At 50.2% G+C, this 16,233-nt stretch overlaps 1 protein-coding gene across 1 annotated transcript in view; it reads left to right on the forward strand.

Moving 5' to 3' along the window:
- Window positions 1-322: 322 nt before the first annotated feature.
- UBE2QL1 (ubiquitin conjugating enzyme E2 Q family like 1) overlaps window positions 323-16,233 on the forward strand; it is a 45,039-nt gene continuing 29,128 nt past the window's right edge. The window contains exon 1 of the mRNA XM_007191648.2: window positions 323-1,652. Within this exon, the coding sequence (XP_007191710.2) occupies window positions 864-1,652 (789 nt within the window). The 5' untranslated portion in view covers window positions 323-863. The remainder of the gene's footprint in view (window positions 1,653-16,233) is intronic.

Here is a 16,233-nt window from a genome sequence, read left to right on the forward strand (position 1 = left end):
CTCGGGCCGGGGGCCGCCGAGCCTGGCTCCCGGGCAGAAGGACCCAGAGCCTCTGAGACCCTCATCAGCGCGCGCACACACATGCCCCTTCTCGCCCTGCTCCCCACCCTCGCTCCGCTCCGGCCGGCCGGTCGGCTCCGCGCGCCGCTACCCCGCAGCCCGGCGCGCGCCGATGTCTCCCCCCAGCGGCCGTGCGCGTGTCGCCGCGGGAGCCGGGCGGCTGGCGGGCGGCGGGGGAGCGGCGCGGCGCAGGCAGTCCCGCGGCTCCGCCCCGCGCCCCCCTCCCCGGCCGGCAGGACCGCCCCCTCCGCGCCGCGCTCGGCTCAGACTGAGCAGCCGCCTTTGCAATGTCAGCAGCCGCGGCGGCGGCGGCGGCGGTCGGGGCCCCGCGGTAGCGGCCAGCGCAGCACGGCCCGGCGGGCGCGCACGGCGCGAGCCCGCGGCCGCCTCGCTGCCTTCGGGGCGCTGCGGACGGCTCGGCGCGCCCCGAGGCGGCGCTCGGACTCGAAGCCAGCCCGGCTGCGGCCGCTCACAAAGGACCGCGGACACCAGGCTCCGGGGGGCTGCGCGCAGGGACCGGCCGGGGGACGGCCCGCCGCGGCGCGTCCCCTCCACGCTTCCCCTCCCCGGGCGGCTGGAGCCCGAGCCAGAGCGGGCCCCGTCATATGACGGCGGCGACCCAGCGGCCGGCGAGCGCGCGTGCTGCCCGCTCGGCTGCGCCACGGCCGCCGGCGCCAGGGGTGGCCCGCGCCGCGCCCCGCTGAGTGGTCGCCGGTCGCCGCCGCCCCGCGCCCCCCGCGCCCCGGCTCTCGGGCTCCGGGGGCAGGAGCCGAGGGGAGCCCCGCGCCGGCGCCGAGCCTAAAATGGCCACGCTGCTCCGCAAAATCGGGCTCATCCGCCTGCACAACCGGGACACCGAGGACCCCAAGCATCACCACAACCACCGCGGCGGCGGCGGCGGCCAGCAGAGCGCGTCGCTGCGCGGCAAGGGCGGCGCCAAGAGCGGCGGCCACAAGCCGCAGCAGCAGCAGCATCCCTCCGGGGGCGCGGGCGACGCCAGCCCCGGGCCCGGCAAGGGCAAGGGCAAGCGCGCGGCGGAGCTGGCCCAGCGCGACAAACCGCCGCAGCCGGCAGCGGGGGCGGCGGGGGCGGCGAGCGGCGGGGGCCCCCGGGAGCGCGCGGCGGGCGCCAGGGCGGGGCCGGGCCCGGCGGCGGCGGCGGCGGCGGCGGCGGCGGGCGGCAGCCTGGTGCCCGCGGCGCGCCAGCAGCACTGCACGCAGGTGCGCAGCCGGCGGCTCATGAAGGAGCTGCAGGACATCGCGCGCCTCAGCGACCGCTTCATCTCCGTGGAGCTGGTGGACGAGAGCCTCTTCGACTGGAACGTGAAGCTGCACCAGGTGGACAAGGACTCGGTGCTGTGGCAGGACATGAAGGAGACCAACACCGAGTTCATCCTGCTTAACCTCACCTTCCCCGACAACTTCCCCTTCTCGCCGCCCTTCATGCGGGTGCTCAGCCCGCGCCTGGAGAACGGCTACGTGCTGGACGGCGGCGCCATCTGCATGGAGCTGCTCACGCCGCGCGGCTGGTCCAGCGCCTACACCGTGGAGGCCGTCATGCGCCAGTTCGCCGCCAGCCTGGTCAAGGGCCAGGTAAGCGGGGAGGAGGCCGGGGGCGCGCGGGGCTGGCCCCTCGGCCCTCTCGCTCCCGGTGCGCGCGGGGCTGTGTCTCTGCCCCTGCCTGCCGAGGGGAGACGTTCCCGGGCGCCTCCGCTCCTCTTCCCTGAGCGTTCTCTTCTTTCCCTACTTTTCCATCCCGTCTCTGCGGGTCTCCCGCTTGTTCCCGGTCGGTCCCCATCTCTCTAGAATTCGCTCTCTCCCTCTCCGCACACCCACTCTTTTCTCCTCTGTTCCTTCTCCCTTCTGGCTCTGCCCCTCTATCCTCTGCCCTTGTCTCCTAACCCACTGTCCCCGTGTGCTCCTCCCTTTCCCCCATCTCCCTCTCTCCCTTTCCTCCTTCTCCGCCCCCGCCCCAGGCTTCCGCTCTCTCCCCCCCCCTCCCGTTTCCCCCCTTCTCCTTTTCCTTGGCTTCTCCCCATCTCCTGACCCCATAATCTCCCTGAGGGTGGAACTTCACGTGGACTTAGGAATCTGAGTATCCAGCCCGGTTTATTGCCCCCTTCCCCGCCACACACACAAAGTTCCCCCCCAACAACAACTCAGGGGTACTCTGCAGGTGGGGGGCTCTGCAGAGGGCCTGCTGCCTGCTGGTGAACCTGCCCCCCTGCTCTGCTCCCTTCTGACCAGCATCTAGCGCAAAGGTGAAAATTTTGCTCTTGAGAAATTTCACTGGGGAGGCAGAGGTGTGGTGTGAGTGTGACAAGGCCAGATGCCCTCAAGGAAATGCGTGGTACCTGACTCTTTCCAGGACCATCACCTCCTGGGTAGTTGTTGAAGGTCTCGGTCTCTCTCAGACCTGTTTCTTCCTTCGGGTTCCCCCTGCCCCGGGGGGTTAAATCCATTATCAGAACTAAAGATTTTTAACTAAATACTGAAATCAGGGGCAGGCTTGGTGCCTGAATCTTCTCACCTATTGCACCAGACGGCAGCTTTACCAAAAGAAACCCCAGAGAACTTGAGAGCAGAGAATGAATGAATCTTCTGAAATTTGTTCCCCCGCCAGCTGCAGGCAGAGGCATGATGGTGTTATCTTCCCATGTTATATGCTCCTGATCACGTTCAAGTTGGTTGATGTTTTCCCAAATCGCTATTGAACATTACTTAATACAATTATAATTTTATATGGGTGTCTTTTAGATTTATGAAGAATCCCTGTTTTGTTTAGGAGACCCGGAATGACCTCGATTTGATCTTTCTACAGCTAGCATTTCAGAAGCCATCAGTCCCCTGTCACCTGCCTCTGTCCCTTTCACGGCAGGATCTTTCACACTAATCAAATAATGCTTGTTCTGCCAATTTCACTAGAGGTGGAGCCCCTGGGATTCCAAGCAAATCGCATTGTGACTCCAGTGGAGAAAGGCACTTAAGTCTTGACTGAGGGCTGTTGTTACCAAGGACTATCTTGCTAGTCCATCTTTTCTGGGGTTTAGCTTCCGCTTATTTCTCGCGTTCGAAATAGGAGGGACCTGGCGGCTCTAGAAAGGTGAGGTTTAATGCTTTAACATCAGAAATTCACTCTGAAGCCTGTGGTTCAGCGCTGGCTTTGATGGGAAGAAGCTGTGATTCGATACAAGCCACGGGGGTGGGAGAGGGTCCCGGTTTATGTTATTATCAGGATTTATACAAGTGATGGGGAAAAATATTTTGCAGAAATGCTTCTGTTGTTTTTTCTGAAAGCACTGCTAATCAGAACTTTCTGGAACACTCTCTTACCTTCTTTCATTCTTCACAGAGATGACTTTGGGGATGAGGGGCAGAGGAATATCATTTTGCCTTATAATCACAGAATCATAGCATTTAGATTTGGAAGAGATCCTAGAGGTCACCTCAACCACAGCCTGCATTTTGAAAGATGTAGGAAAGTAAAGATTTCAAATGAGAAATAAGGACTTTTTTTTTTTTAGAAGAGATATATCTTAGTAAGTTAAATGTTTTCCACGTTCACATTAATGCTGTGAATGATAATTCTCTTGGTGCCCCTGCATTTCTATTAAATTAGGCAGGTCCTGTGTATACATTTCTTTTCTTTGTAATCCAAATTGAGAGTCTTCATACAGTCAGCAAGTCAGAGACCTTATTGTTGAAAGTAATTATCAATATATTTTTTTATTAATTTCAAAATCTTACTTAGTTGAACTCAGGGCCCTCCACCTAGCATATTGTGTTGTATCACCTATTCTAAAGTCTAGTTATGAAATATCTGAAAGGAAGGTGAGCACTCAGCAATTTATAAAAATACCAATTCAGTTTCTTTGCACTTTTCATGCTGACTTCAACATCCAAAAGAGAGTCGTGTAGGATATACACAAACAACTCGAAATGCAGTGTAAGAACAGGAGAAATGAATGTTCATCAGTGTTTCAGGATTCTGTGCAGGAAAGGGTCCTAATAGTGTCTCAGGGCCCTCAGCGTTATGGTGCCTTTCCTGCTTTTGTGAATTTCCTACCTACAGGTTGTTCATTGCACTTACTGTAGTTACCGAATTATTTCCGTAGTTAAAGGTAGTTAAAGGACTTTGGGAAAGCAATCAAAATACCTGATTATGTATTCAGAGAGAACCAAGAGTGCTACCAAACCAATAATTACTTTAAAAGGCAGAACCGTTCCATTCTAGTTGCATTCCTCCATCTGTTGACGCTTTCGTTTTTCTTAAGCAATGAGATTAGAAAAGGCTCGTTGTCCTCTTTCATCAACTACTAAGCTTAACTTTCTGAATTGGGGATATCCTAAGTTGATTTTGTTTCTCTACCTTTAGAGAAATCATAAAATACTTTTAAGGGTTTCATTGGTAATATTAAGAAAAGATCTGCTTAACCATTTTGTGGATAGTATTAATGTTGGCGTTCATCTCACGGTGTGACAGATTCAGTCATTTCACGAGACCTTTACCTGACTCTTGGGGCCCATGTTATCAAAATCTCTCGTGTGCTACCTTATGGATTGTGGTGGTTTTAAATTAACTTAAAAATTTCTTGTATGATGTATTCTTTGTAGAGATAATGACATATATACCTTGCCTATTTGTTTATTACCGAATCCTCTTTTGACTACAAAGAGACATTTTAGGTAACTCTTGGTTCCTGCAATTAAATGAAAAATCCCCGTACCTGGGCGGGTCCTGCCCAGGCCGGGCCTCAGCGTTCACTGGCATGTGTACCAGGTCTCGCACCTGGGATGATAGATGATGCGACAGAGACCCTCTCCTTGCAGCTGTGTGAGCAGAAGATGCCCAAAAGTGGCTTGAGGGCGCACTAACCCAGGGTTCTACTTTCACATCAGTTCGCCTCCTGAGTGTCCCCTTTTTAATTAGTTAGACATCGCCAGGGGCAGGGAACCAGATGACACTTGGAAGACAGTTCCTTACTCCTCCTCTGTCCCCTCAGTGCCAGCCATGCGCCTCAACCCGGCATGAGGACGATGTGGCAATAATAGCAGCGGCATTTACTGTTTGCTCCATGCCAAGCTCTGGGCCAGCGAGGCACTTAGGGTGTGAACCTTACCTGGTTCTACTGTTTCAGTGGTCACCGTACAGGTGAGGAAACCTCAGCTCCACACGGTCAGGTGAGATTGATGCAGCCTCGTGTTCTAACACTAGCAATGAGTGCGAGGCTTTGAATACCAGTGCACATTAGTAAAAGTCAGCGATGGCAGAGTCACGCCCGGGCCACCTGAGCCCCTGGCCGTCTCCAGCCAGTGGGTGGCGGTGACTGGTGTGATCATCATTTGTGTCCACAGAGCACAGGTACACAGTCAGCTGTCAGCAGAAGAATGAAAACAACAGGACTAAAACACCTTCAGGTCTTAGTGTTTGAATTAAAAATTGCCAAGCGATTCCAGAACAGTTATGTTTCCTGACAGCACTAGTTTCTGGAATTTTTGAGCACAGAACACTGGCGGATGTTGCCACGTGTCAGTGTGTGATGAAGAAGTAACAGGCTCTGCAGATCAGCTCTGTTTGATGATAAAGTGCATCTCTGAGGTTGACTTTAGGGCTTAAAGTGTTCTGCGCCATGGGTGTCACTGAAAATATTGCACACGGGCGCACACACACACACACACACACACACACACACAGAGCCTGTCTTCAGAACCCCTTCCAAAATACTAGGCCTGGAAATAGCTTTTTCCTTATGGCTACACAATCTCCAGGTCTTATCAGAAAAAAGTAATGAAGATAAACAGCCCTGTGGGTTCCTAAAGTTTATTGGCTTCTGAACTATTAGAATTCACACAACATTTCTGAAAGCCCTGTGTGAGTGTGCTAGGGCCGCTGTCACAGAGTCCCACAGACTGGGGGGGCTTCAACAACAGACATTTACCTCTCACAGGTCCGGAGGCCAGAAGTCTGAGCTCAAGGTGAGAGCAGGGTTGGGTCCTTCCGAGGGTGTGCAGAAGGATGAGCTCCAGGCCTCTGTCCTTGGCTTGCAGACGGCCATCTTCTCCCTGTGTCCTCACCTGGTCTTCCCTCTGTGCCTGTCTGTGTCCTAATCTCCCCTGCTGGTGAGGACACCGGTCGTATTGGATCAGGGCTCCATCCTAATGACCTCAGTTTAACATGATCACCTCTGTAAAGACCCTGTCTCCAAATACAGTCACCTTCTGAGGTGCTTGGGAGTAGGACTCCAACATATCAATTTTGAGGGATCACAGTGTAGCCTATAACAAGCCCAAACAGGAATTTCTTAACCAGTTCAACCTCTCATTTCTCTCGAGGCTATTGCTGGTTTGCAGAGTAACATAAATGATGTCCATCCGTGTGAACACAGGACCACACTGATGAGACCCCAGGAGGGCCTACTTGGAATAGAGAGATGGTGGCCGCTTTAAAGGGAAGCTGGGAGAACCTAGCGTGTGAACAGTGACAGCCAGGGGGTGGGTCCTGCCATGTGACTCACCGAGGAGAGTGGATTTGTGGAGGAGTCTTATGAGTCACCGTGTCGTTGTGTCCTGTGCCCGTGTGTAGGTGACTCGTTGTGTCCTATGCCCGTGTGTACGTGACGGAGGTCATTACCACCCAGGATGAGTCTGCAGCTTGAGGTCTCCATGTGCTCGACTGTTCGGAGAAAAAAATAGCTTGTTCTGGTATCAAGTAGGACGGGCAGGAGGACGCAGACAGGACTCTGCATCCTAAAAATAGTCCCACGCCAACTTGGCAAAAGCTCCCACACGCCCGCTCCCTGGCGACTCTGCTCATCCCATGACTGACGGTGCAGTTAATAATAGTAGTGGCTTACTTTACCCAGAGTTGTAAACCTTTGAGAATGTAAACTTGCAAAAAGAGGATGCAAATGCATTTCTGTTTACTTTTCTGATTTATAGTAAAGGGTGTGAGAGGATTGTTTTCCTTTTTAGGGGTCAGGAGAGTTTGGGGAGGTTGTTTGTTTGTTTAATGGAAAGTGCCAACATGAACACTAAGTGGAAGTTTGTTTTAACCCAGAATCCTGCCCTTTCTCATCCTCACGAACAGGTGTGTATGAGTCCAGGTTTAGAAGGAAGGCAGCCTCAGTGGTACCACTCTGGGGACAGCTAAGGAACCAGCCAAATGGCTTTCATGGTTTTTGTTTTAAGCAGCCACTAGTAGTGGGTTCTTTGAGCCACATTTCAAATCTCCTGAATCCTAGATTTTTGCTGTGTTGATAGGGTCGTGGGGAGATGGGGCGGAGGATGGGGAGGGGGTAACTCCTTTCCTCTCTGCCGGTGGTCCTCAGCCCCAGGTTAATTAGATGCTTCGGGGAACCTTTAAATTATTCCAGTGCCAGGCCCTTATCCTCGAAGATTCATACTTCTTGAGGCTAAGATGAGGCCCTGGTAGAGGCCTGTTGGAAAATCTCCTACGTTGATTCTAGCGGACAAACCAGGGCTGGAAAAACCACCCTGGACCAGAATTACTCATCACGTCTACCATTTTCGGTACATCCTCCCACCAACAGCCAGAAGAGGGAGCTTCAGGTGATGGTGGGTGTAATGAACCCCTTACCTTCCCCCCTCCCACCTTGGTTGCACTCACTGTCCTGTGTTCACCCCGACTAGCCCTCTGGAAGCCCTACTTTTGTAGAGGAGGTCATCATACAACCCAGTCCTTACCCCCTGGACCAAGAGGGAGTGTAAACCCTGAAAAAGGAAATGTGCTCAAGAGAGTTCCTCACCCCCGGATCGGACACACTTGTGAGGACTTAGGGGCACGGACCACCCAGAACTGTGGATAATTAGCTAGTTCACACAGCACAGGTACTGAGTGTCCACGCTGTATCGGGCACACAGTGGGCACACGTTGGTGAATCAGATTCACGGAAAGTGCCAGCCACGGAGAACTGACTGTCTAGTGGGGATAAAGTGAAACCCACTCACGTTTGTCTGTGATGTGGCAGGCAGCTCCGCAGTTGTCGCTTGCTTAGTATTTGGGTGAGTGCCCGTTCACTGGTGCGAGCGGACTGCACACCAGGCAGTGGCCTGCCTGTGCTCCAGGGACTTGAGCGAGGTGGGGTCCTGGGGTCAGCAGGGTCTTCAAAACTTCTGGGTGACGTTCCCAGAAGGAATGCTCATTGCAGGAATGCTCACTGTTACGTGATTGTAACACTGAGGGTTAGCCTGTTTTTCTGAACATAGTTTCACTGCTAATAAATGGGAGGATCTGGCATTTCCCAAAACAGACAAAGAAGTCATTGTAATGGCAGAAATATTTCCAATAACATCTACGCTTTCCTACCCAAGGAGTCAGCAACCTAAGATGAGGTTTAATTGTTTTTTTTAAAAATTATTTTATTTATTTATTTATTTATTTTTGGCTGTGTTGGGTCTTCGTTTCTGTGCGAGGGCTTTCTCCAGTTGCGGCAAGCGGGGGCCACTCTTCATCGCAGTGCGCGGGCCTCTCACTATCTCGGCCTCTCTTGTTGCGGAGCACAGGCTCCAGATGCGCAGGCTCAGTAGTTGTGGCTCACGGGCCTAGTTGCTCTGCGGCATGTGGGATCTTCCCAGACCAGGGCTCGAACCTGTGTCCCCTACATTAGCAGGCAGATTCTCAACCACTGCGCCGCCAGGGAAGCCCAGGTTTAATTGTTTAATTCCCCATCATTCACACACTTCATTCCTTCTTTCCCTCCTTCATTCAGGACCTGTTTGCTGAGGGTCTACCATGACTTGGGCACTGAAGACACATGGTCTTCAGCATTCCCATGGCGACCTTTCCCTATTCTGTGTGTCACCCCTGGTCCTCCTCCTGGTCCTCTCCGCTAAGGGCAGGAGGAAGCAAGCCGAGTGGGAGGACCAAGGCCCCCAGATCGAGAACCTCTAGGGAGGAAGCAGAATTGGGACCAACCAGGTGGCAAAGGCTCGGGAGAGGAGGGCGGGGCGGGAGCAAGGCGCCGGGGGGAGTGGCCGGAAGGTGCCCTTCCCCACCCGGCAGGCCTAGGTGTGGTCACGGAGCAGGACTAACCGGGCCTCCTCGTTCACGTTCCCAAGCCTGGCTTTTCCTCTCCTCCCTGCCCTCCTGCCTCCTTAGAGGCTTGTCATCCCCTGCTTGGACCCCTGTGATGCCCCCGTCCAACCTCTCTGTCCCTTTCCATCCTCCCTGCTGCCACCTTCCTGGGTCCTCTAGACGCACACCTGGCTTTCTCACACCCTTGGTTATGACGGTGACGGAATGCATCCAAGCGCCCAATCGCTGCCCAGCCTGGCTGCGGCTCTTCCACCTTCCACAGCCCCCAGGAAGCCTCTTCTCCCACCAGCCCCTCCAGCCAGGGCACACCAGCAGGTCTCCACGTTTGCTGAGCTCACAGGTCGGCCCCCATCGGGAAAGCACCCCCTCATGCATCAGTCGAGCCCTGCCATCCCTCAGAACCCTGCCGAGCCGTCTTAACTCCTGCAGAAGGCCCCACAATCACTCCTCCAGTAGGGGCAGTGGCTCCCTCCTCTAAACACCTCTGCGTTGTCTGGAAGCTGTTCATTTCACGCTCATCCTGCTAGACTGCATTTACCTATTTACAGCTCTGGTTCCCCTTCCCCTCGCCCGATGCCCAGTACATTGTATGTGCTGAATAAATGTGTCCACTGTGCAACTTGCTCAACTGCACACACACCCCATCCCCTCCTCTTGTCCCTATTTGGAATACGGTAAGATTGTGAACTTAGCAGGTGCTTACCGTGGGCCAGCTGCTGTGCAAAACACTTTAGTGGGTCATGTGATTAAATGCTTTCAGCAGCCTATGGGGTGAGTGCTGTTGTTATTCCCATTTTACAGAGGAGGAAACCAAGGCTCGCTTAGCCTGGGGAAGGCAGAGCCCTGCAAATCTGCGGGTTAGGGTCTCCGGGAAGCCCCTTCCTCCAGTGAATGCCTGAAACTGACACAGATGAGCTAGGTGCCCACAGGGGCCACTGTGATCCCTCCCCTCACAGAACGGCTTGTTTTTCCTTTGATCACCTTTATAATGTATCCGATGAAGGATCATCATCTTAGAGAGCTCATGAAAGACAAAGTTTCTCTGACTGTAGGATCAACCAGTAAAATTACATAAAGCTTAAAGGAGGTTGGTTTAATTCATAACTAAAACTAATCTAATAAAAAGGGACTTTGAATTCTGCTGGATTGAATTACAGTGATTTTTGTTTTAGTAATTTTATGTAAAAGGGGATCCTGGCATCTGCCTTTTCATAGACAAGAGAGATGGACGCCTCTTGGTTATTCTCACAGATCCGAGAAGAACCAGAGGCCCCTTCCTGCCACCTCTGACCCCAAAGGCCACCCTCAGCATCTGGGGACATCTGAAGACCCCCCCCTCAGAATAATGCTTTTAAACGTACAAAATAAAATTCATAGACTTTCAAAGGAAAACAGTCATACTTAGAAATAGTTATTGCTATTTTTAAAAAGTGATGAACTAAAATATGAAATTAAAAAGCATGTCTTTATTAACACATTTAATATCAAGGTCTAGTTACTGCCCTAACTGGACATAGGAAGGAGAACTGATGACATTTCAAGTTGTCTACAACAACTGTCATATGATTTTTTAAATGTCTGGGGTTTCTGTTGGTGACAAAATCAAGACAATGCTAAATCTCTGCTTTGTTACTTCCAATCACAGTTAAATGAAGTGCTGGACTACAGTTAGAGTTAATGAAAATAAAGACATTTTTTTCCATCCAAGTTTGTGTTCCCTGGGGATGCATGGCCCCAAGAACCCCAAGGTGGTACATAGCTCTAAGTGTTGACAGCTGTCTTGGGAAAGAACTTAAAGTTTATCATGCACCTCATGGCCAGAACCTCTGGGAACGAGGTTTAGGAGCCCAACATATAGCTCAGTCCTACCGTGATCTTGTTGGGTGGGGTTAGGATAAAGCCATGGACCTCGAGCAGGTGTAGGGCTCCAGTACCACCCCTCCTCCCAAGCCTGCTTCCCTGCTGGGCAGGTAGCCGCCTCCCTGAGCCTCAGGTGCCTCATCTGAAGATGAGGAGCATAAACCCACTTCACGGATGTGTCGTGATGCTCAAAGGAAATGATGTGTGCAGGTGCATTGCATAGAGAAGGTGATCAATAGGTGTTCCTTCTTTTTCTAAAAGTAGAATTGTATTGAAATAAATACATAAGAAAAGTATGACCAAAGACCCAGAATTGGGTTTACATTCAACATTCATTACATGAAGCGTTCTGCTTTCATAACTATTAGTATTTCAGAGCAATATTGACATCCATTTGGCTCAAAATTTTTTTATACTTGACCAGAATTTTATAAATATTCACAAAAATCACAGGGTAGTCTCCTCTTTGTCCTCTCAGAACTGCCACCTCTCCTTGTGGACTCTTGTCATCACCTCTGTTGACTCTCCATCGTCAAGTCATTTTGCACCATCAGGTGTCAATTTCAGATAATAACCACGATCATGTTATTGACCAAGCACAGATTTGAGAGCTGTTTTTTCACCTCTACAGCCTTGCTCTCTTAGAATCCTATTTGTTAGCAGTATCTTTAAATTAGCTTAATTTTTTGCTGCTGCTAAGTTAGAAAATTACATAGAAGAATATAATTATTTCAAACATTTACCTTTATCACCTCTCAACGCACACATTGATACTGTTCCATATTGTTGAGATTCTTTCTGTTTTACAGAACACGATGGCCACTTGAAAACTTTTGAGCTACCATTCTGTTTCAAGATGAAAAGCCGGTTCAGAAATCAAACATAAAATTTTTTTCAAATGCTGTGGATTCCATCAGTTATCACAGGTCACACAGAATGAACACAAATTGCCTCAGTACAACTGAAAGAGAATTTCACTGAGTCAGTGATCCTTTGCCTGACTGATAACCCTTAGGAAAGGCTTTTTTCTGTAATGAAGTTCAAGAGAAATCTAGTTGAGATGTTCGACCTACATACGTATATATGATATTATGACAATTGGAGGCTAATCAGCAAAGAACACCAGTCTTCTCTTATTGCTTAGCAGTTAAGGCCCTGAGCATCTAGGGTAAGGCTTCCTGCATTTGGTAAGAAAGTGACTAGATGTCTTCAGGGTTCTTTCCAACTCTTAAGACTTAGATGAATGGAGCCAGCATTCTCACAAGGAGCGGGAACAGTATACAGTTCATTGGTCCTCCAGGATATTTGTGCTGTTTTTGTTGTACGCTCACTGATTTCCCCATAGTTTAGCAATATTGAAGTCTGAAATTCGACCTCTGAGATCACTAGAGACATGAGGCATCCTCCTGTCCCCCGGGGTTCTCAGCCCGCAGTGTGTATCATGCTGAGAAGCGGTGTTATCTTCTTCGTGGAAGTGGAGTCTGTAACAATATCTAAATCAGTGCATGGGTCTGGGCGGTGTTGCCATAACTACCACGTTAGCTTGGTAAAGTTTTCAGCGTCATAGTCAGCAAATAGAAACGTTCTACCCAGCACTGCTCAGGTTGTTTTCTTCACATTTATGTATGTCTCTTTTTCCCACCTGTAAACTAATTACTTGGCTGTCATCAAATCTTTTGATTGAGGTCATTTCAGTCGCCCTACCCTAAGAGAAACATCCAAGGCCCTCAACCTGCAGCTTGGCCCTGACCATGTACCACTTAGAGTCTCAGAGGCTGGCTGGTCGCCCCATTCAGATAAGGATGCGTCCAGCAGCTGTTGGACCACACCTGATTTGATTGCCTCTGGGGCCAGGATGCTGCACAAGAACAGGTGACCCTTGTTTAACCCTTTCAGGCCATTTGAAGAAAGGATAGATGGTCTCACGCCATCTCTGTGGCCAGAAGACCCCCGGAGACTTCAGAACTGGGTCTTGGTCAGTGCCCAACCCAGAAAGACACCCATGGCCCAGAACTCTAAACCCAAGTGTGGGAGGAGATGTATGAAGGATGCAGCCAATGGCAGGACGTAAGAGGCATGGGTCTGTATGGAGGAAGGAGTGAGGGTGCTGCCAGCAGGTGCTGAATGGGGGTCTGTGATTGAGGTGGGCAAAACAGACCCCCATCCTGGAGCAATACTTGCATCCACTGTTGCTGCTTACAAAGCACTTTACTTGTGTGGTTTCCTGGAGGTCCGAGACGGGGGGGCAGTCCAGCTGGGGAGCAGGGCAGGCTGGCAGCCCAGAGGGTACAGCAAGTGCCTGTTTTCTTGAGCTCCCAAGGGCAACGTGAATGAACCAGACCATTATTCCTCAAGTAGGAACTAGGGGCTTAGTGAGAATTTCCAAGGGGCATCTTCTCTCCCTATTGTCTCATTTTGTAGCATCATTAAGTAGAAGTTGTCAAATATTCAAGTCTGAAGGACCACTAACTAGAAAGAAGACAGTCCACCCTGAAGGACTGGACAGAATGAGCTTGTTACAGAACTCGGGGAGGTAAAAGAATGCCCTTGCTAGTGTGCGTTCAGGACAGAACGAGCCTCATCCAAAATTCCTGGGGACAGTCCCCATAGAGTCAAAGAAAACTTACATACTGTGCCATCAAATTAAGTTGCCCCAAAAGGCTGAGGGAAATGTTTAGATTTCTGCTGCAAGGAAATGCTTCTGACACGTCTGCCTTCGAAACCTATAGTGAATTTTGTAATTTGTTTGGTCTTTAGAACAATGCAGTGATACTAACAAGTCTTATAAGTCAAGCATAGTTTGAGTGAGTGATAAAAAGAAGGGAGAGTTTTTCATAAGTAATCTTACCTTTCAGACACATGAATGTCTAAATCATCCATTTATTTGCTACTTAGTATTTTCCTTTCCTTTTCATGTTATTTTCTTTACATAATTACAGTGAATATTGGTGCATTGTACCCAATCTTCATTTTCTTCATTTCTTGCCAGTCTCATTTATCCCACTACTTTCTGCTACTCTTCGAAGTTAGTAAGTCACAATATTTACAGATCGGTAGCATTTTAGAAAATTTTTCAGAATGTTCTAGAAGGTTTTACTCTGAGGTTGAGTGAGTGAACCCTTTAAAATGTATTTCTTGCAAACCTTGAGCATGTACCTTGTGTTAAATTTATAATATAGTGATTCCAGTATTTTTTTTACTTAAACAATAAGACTTTTACTATCGCACAAACCAGAGCCATGTGCAGCAGAGAGTCTGGGGAAAGAATATGGGTTTAGTAGTGACTGGAAGGGAAAAGAAAGCCATCAATGAAGAGGAAGGTAGTGTTTCCTCCGTGCTGGGCCTTGGGTGGGGTGCCCCTCCATTTCTCTGCACTGGTGTAGACTGCAAAATTGTAGGCCTGCAGTGTGGCCATTACCTGCAGTGTGGCCATTACCTGGCCATGGTCAGGCCATAGAGACCAGGTGCCAGGCCTTGATCCAAAGATCTCCCCAAACCCAGTTAGGCTTAGCATTTGTGCTATGATTTTATACTGAATTTTCGTTCCAGAATATGCTAAGGTTTTTTTTTTTTTAAATGAATTTGTGGAATCTTGGGATTAAGCAGAGCTAGAGAAACACATAAACCCAGATTTCAGTGATGCTTATTGAGCTGTGACAACATTGGCATTTCCTTGCCATGCAAAGCAAATTCTGTCCCCCGTATAGCATGGTTTAAAATCCTGTGCTAGGAACACCGAAGCTACAAGAGATTTGAAATCCTGCACCACACAAAATTCCAAAGTCAAGGTGGTGAGTTGTCTCATCAGTGAAAAAGAAATGGGAAATAGCCCCGGTCAGTTCCAGGAGAACTGTTGAGCACACAGATTCTCCGTTTGTTTGTTCATTTGTAAGGTTCTGAAGTCCTTTATCAGAAGTAGCTGATTTCACTCTCTCATGTGTGAGGGCCCTTGTCCACTTCTGGCTGCTTTTCTCAGCTACAGCTGGACTGGACTGGTTATGTGGAGGTCAGAGAGAAAACAAACTCCTACCAGCCCTCCCTGGGGCTCAGAGGGTCTGGGGTCTGGGAAGGCCGCCTTTGCAGGCCTCACTGCTGGGCTGCACAGCCCTGCCCCGAGTGCACACACAAGCCTCCGGTCACAGCCGGTGGGATGCTAGCACCTCCCCAAGAGAAGCATCTCCCCACAGGGGGAGCAACTCCCCATGGGGGCAGCAGTTCCCTGTAGATGGTGCACCTCTCCTAGGGCGGGGGGGAGAGCAATTTGGTGGGGCGTGTGGGATCCAAGGGGACTAGCCCAGCCCTGGACCCTAGTAGGCAGTCCACAGCTGTTGTAGAATGAAGTTGAGTTGATGACCCTCAGGTACCGCAAGGCCATGAATCATCAAAGAAAGATTAAGAGTGATGAGTGCGCTGTAATTGCAGTGTCGGGAAAATGGACATTTTTAGCAACAGACACTCAGTCAAGATGGTGTTTTCTGGTTGATGCTAAGTAACAAAATAATTTTACCCTCTGCACTGTGTCCATCCCATGTGATTTAATTTTTTTGTTTTTCTCTAAACACTGAATTGATTGATCCTGGTGTCTTAGTAAGTGAGAATTCGTTTTATGAGGTGTTGTTTTTGATCATGTGCCCTTGAAATGTCATCATTCTATTTACCAGAAAATAACACCAGGTGGACACTGGATGGAGGCTGGTATTTAGGGTCCAAGAGATAGTGGGTGAGGGGTCCTGCCCGCTGCCCTCAGATGATCAGTCCACACGCAGGGTTCCATGATTATTTTGTCAAGTAATTTTAATATGAAAGAGCTTCCCTGTAACCATCTATTTTGTTTCTCTGTGGTCTTATCCTGATTGGAGGTTTCCGTGTTGCCATGTAAATTCATTCTCTCCTCTCTCCCTTCCTCTCTCCCTCCTTCCGTTCAGCTTACCGGAGCCTGCAATGGCCTATATTATTATTGGAGGGCTCACACCTAGTCAGGGTGGCTCAACAACAGACATTTATTTCTCACAGGCCTGGAGACTGGAAGTCTAAGATCAAGGTGTCAGCAGGGTGGGTTTCCTCTGAGGCCTCTCCTTGTTGTGTGGATGGCCGTTTCTTCCCTGTGTCCTCATGTGGTCATCCCTCTGTGTGTGTCTGTGTCCTAATCTCCTCTTCTTACAAGGACACCAGTCAGACTGGATCAGGGCCCCCTCTACTGACCTCATTTTACCTTAATTACCGCTGTATAGACCCTGTCTCCAAACAGTCACATTCTGA

Source organism: Balaenoptera acutorostrata, chromosome 2, assembly GCF_949987535.1.
Source record: "Balaenoptera acutorostrata chromosome 2, mBalAcu1.1, whole genome shotgun sequence".
NCBI lineage: Eukaryota > Metazoa > Chordata > Mammalia > Artiodactyla > Balaenopteridae > Balaenoptera > Balaenoptera acutorostrata.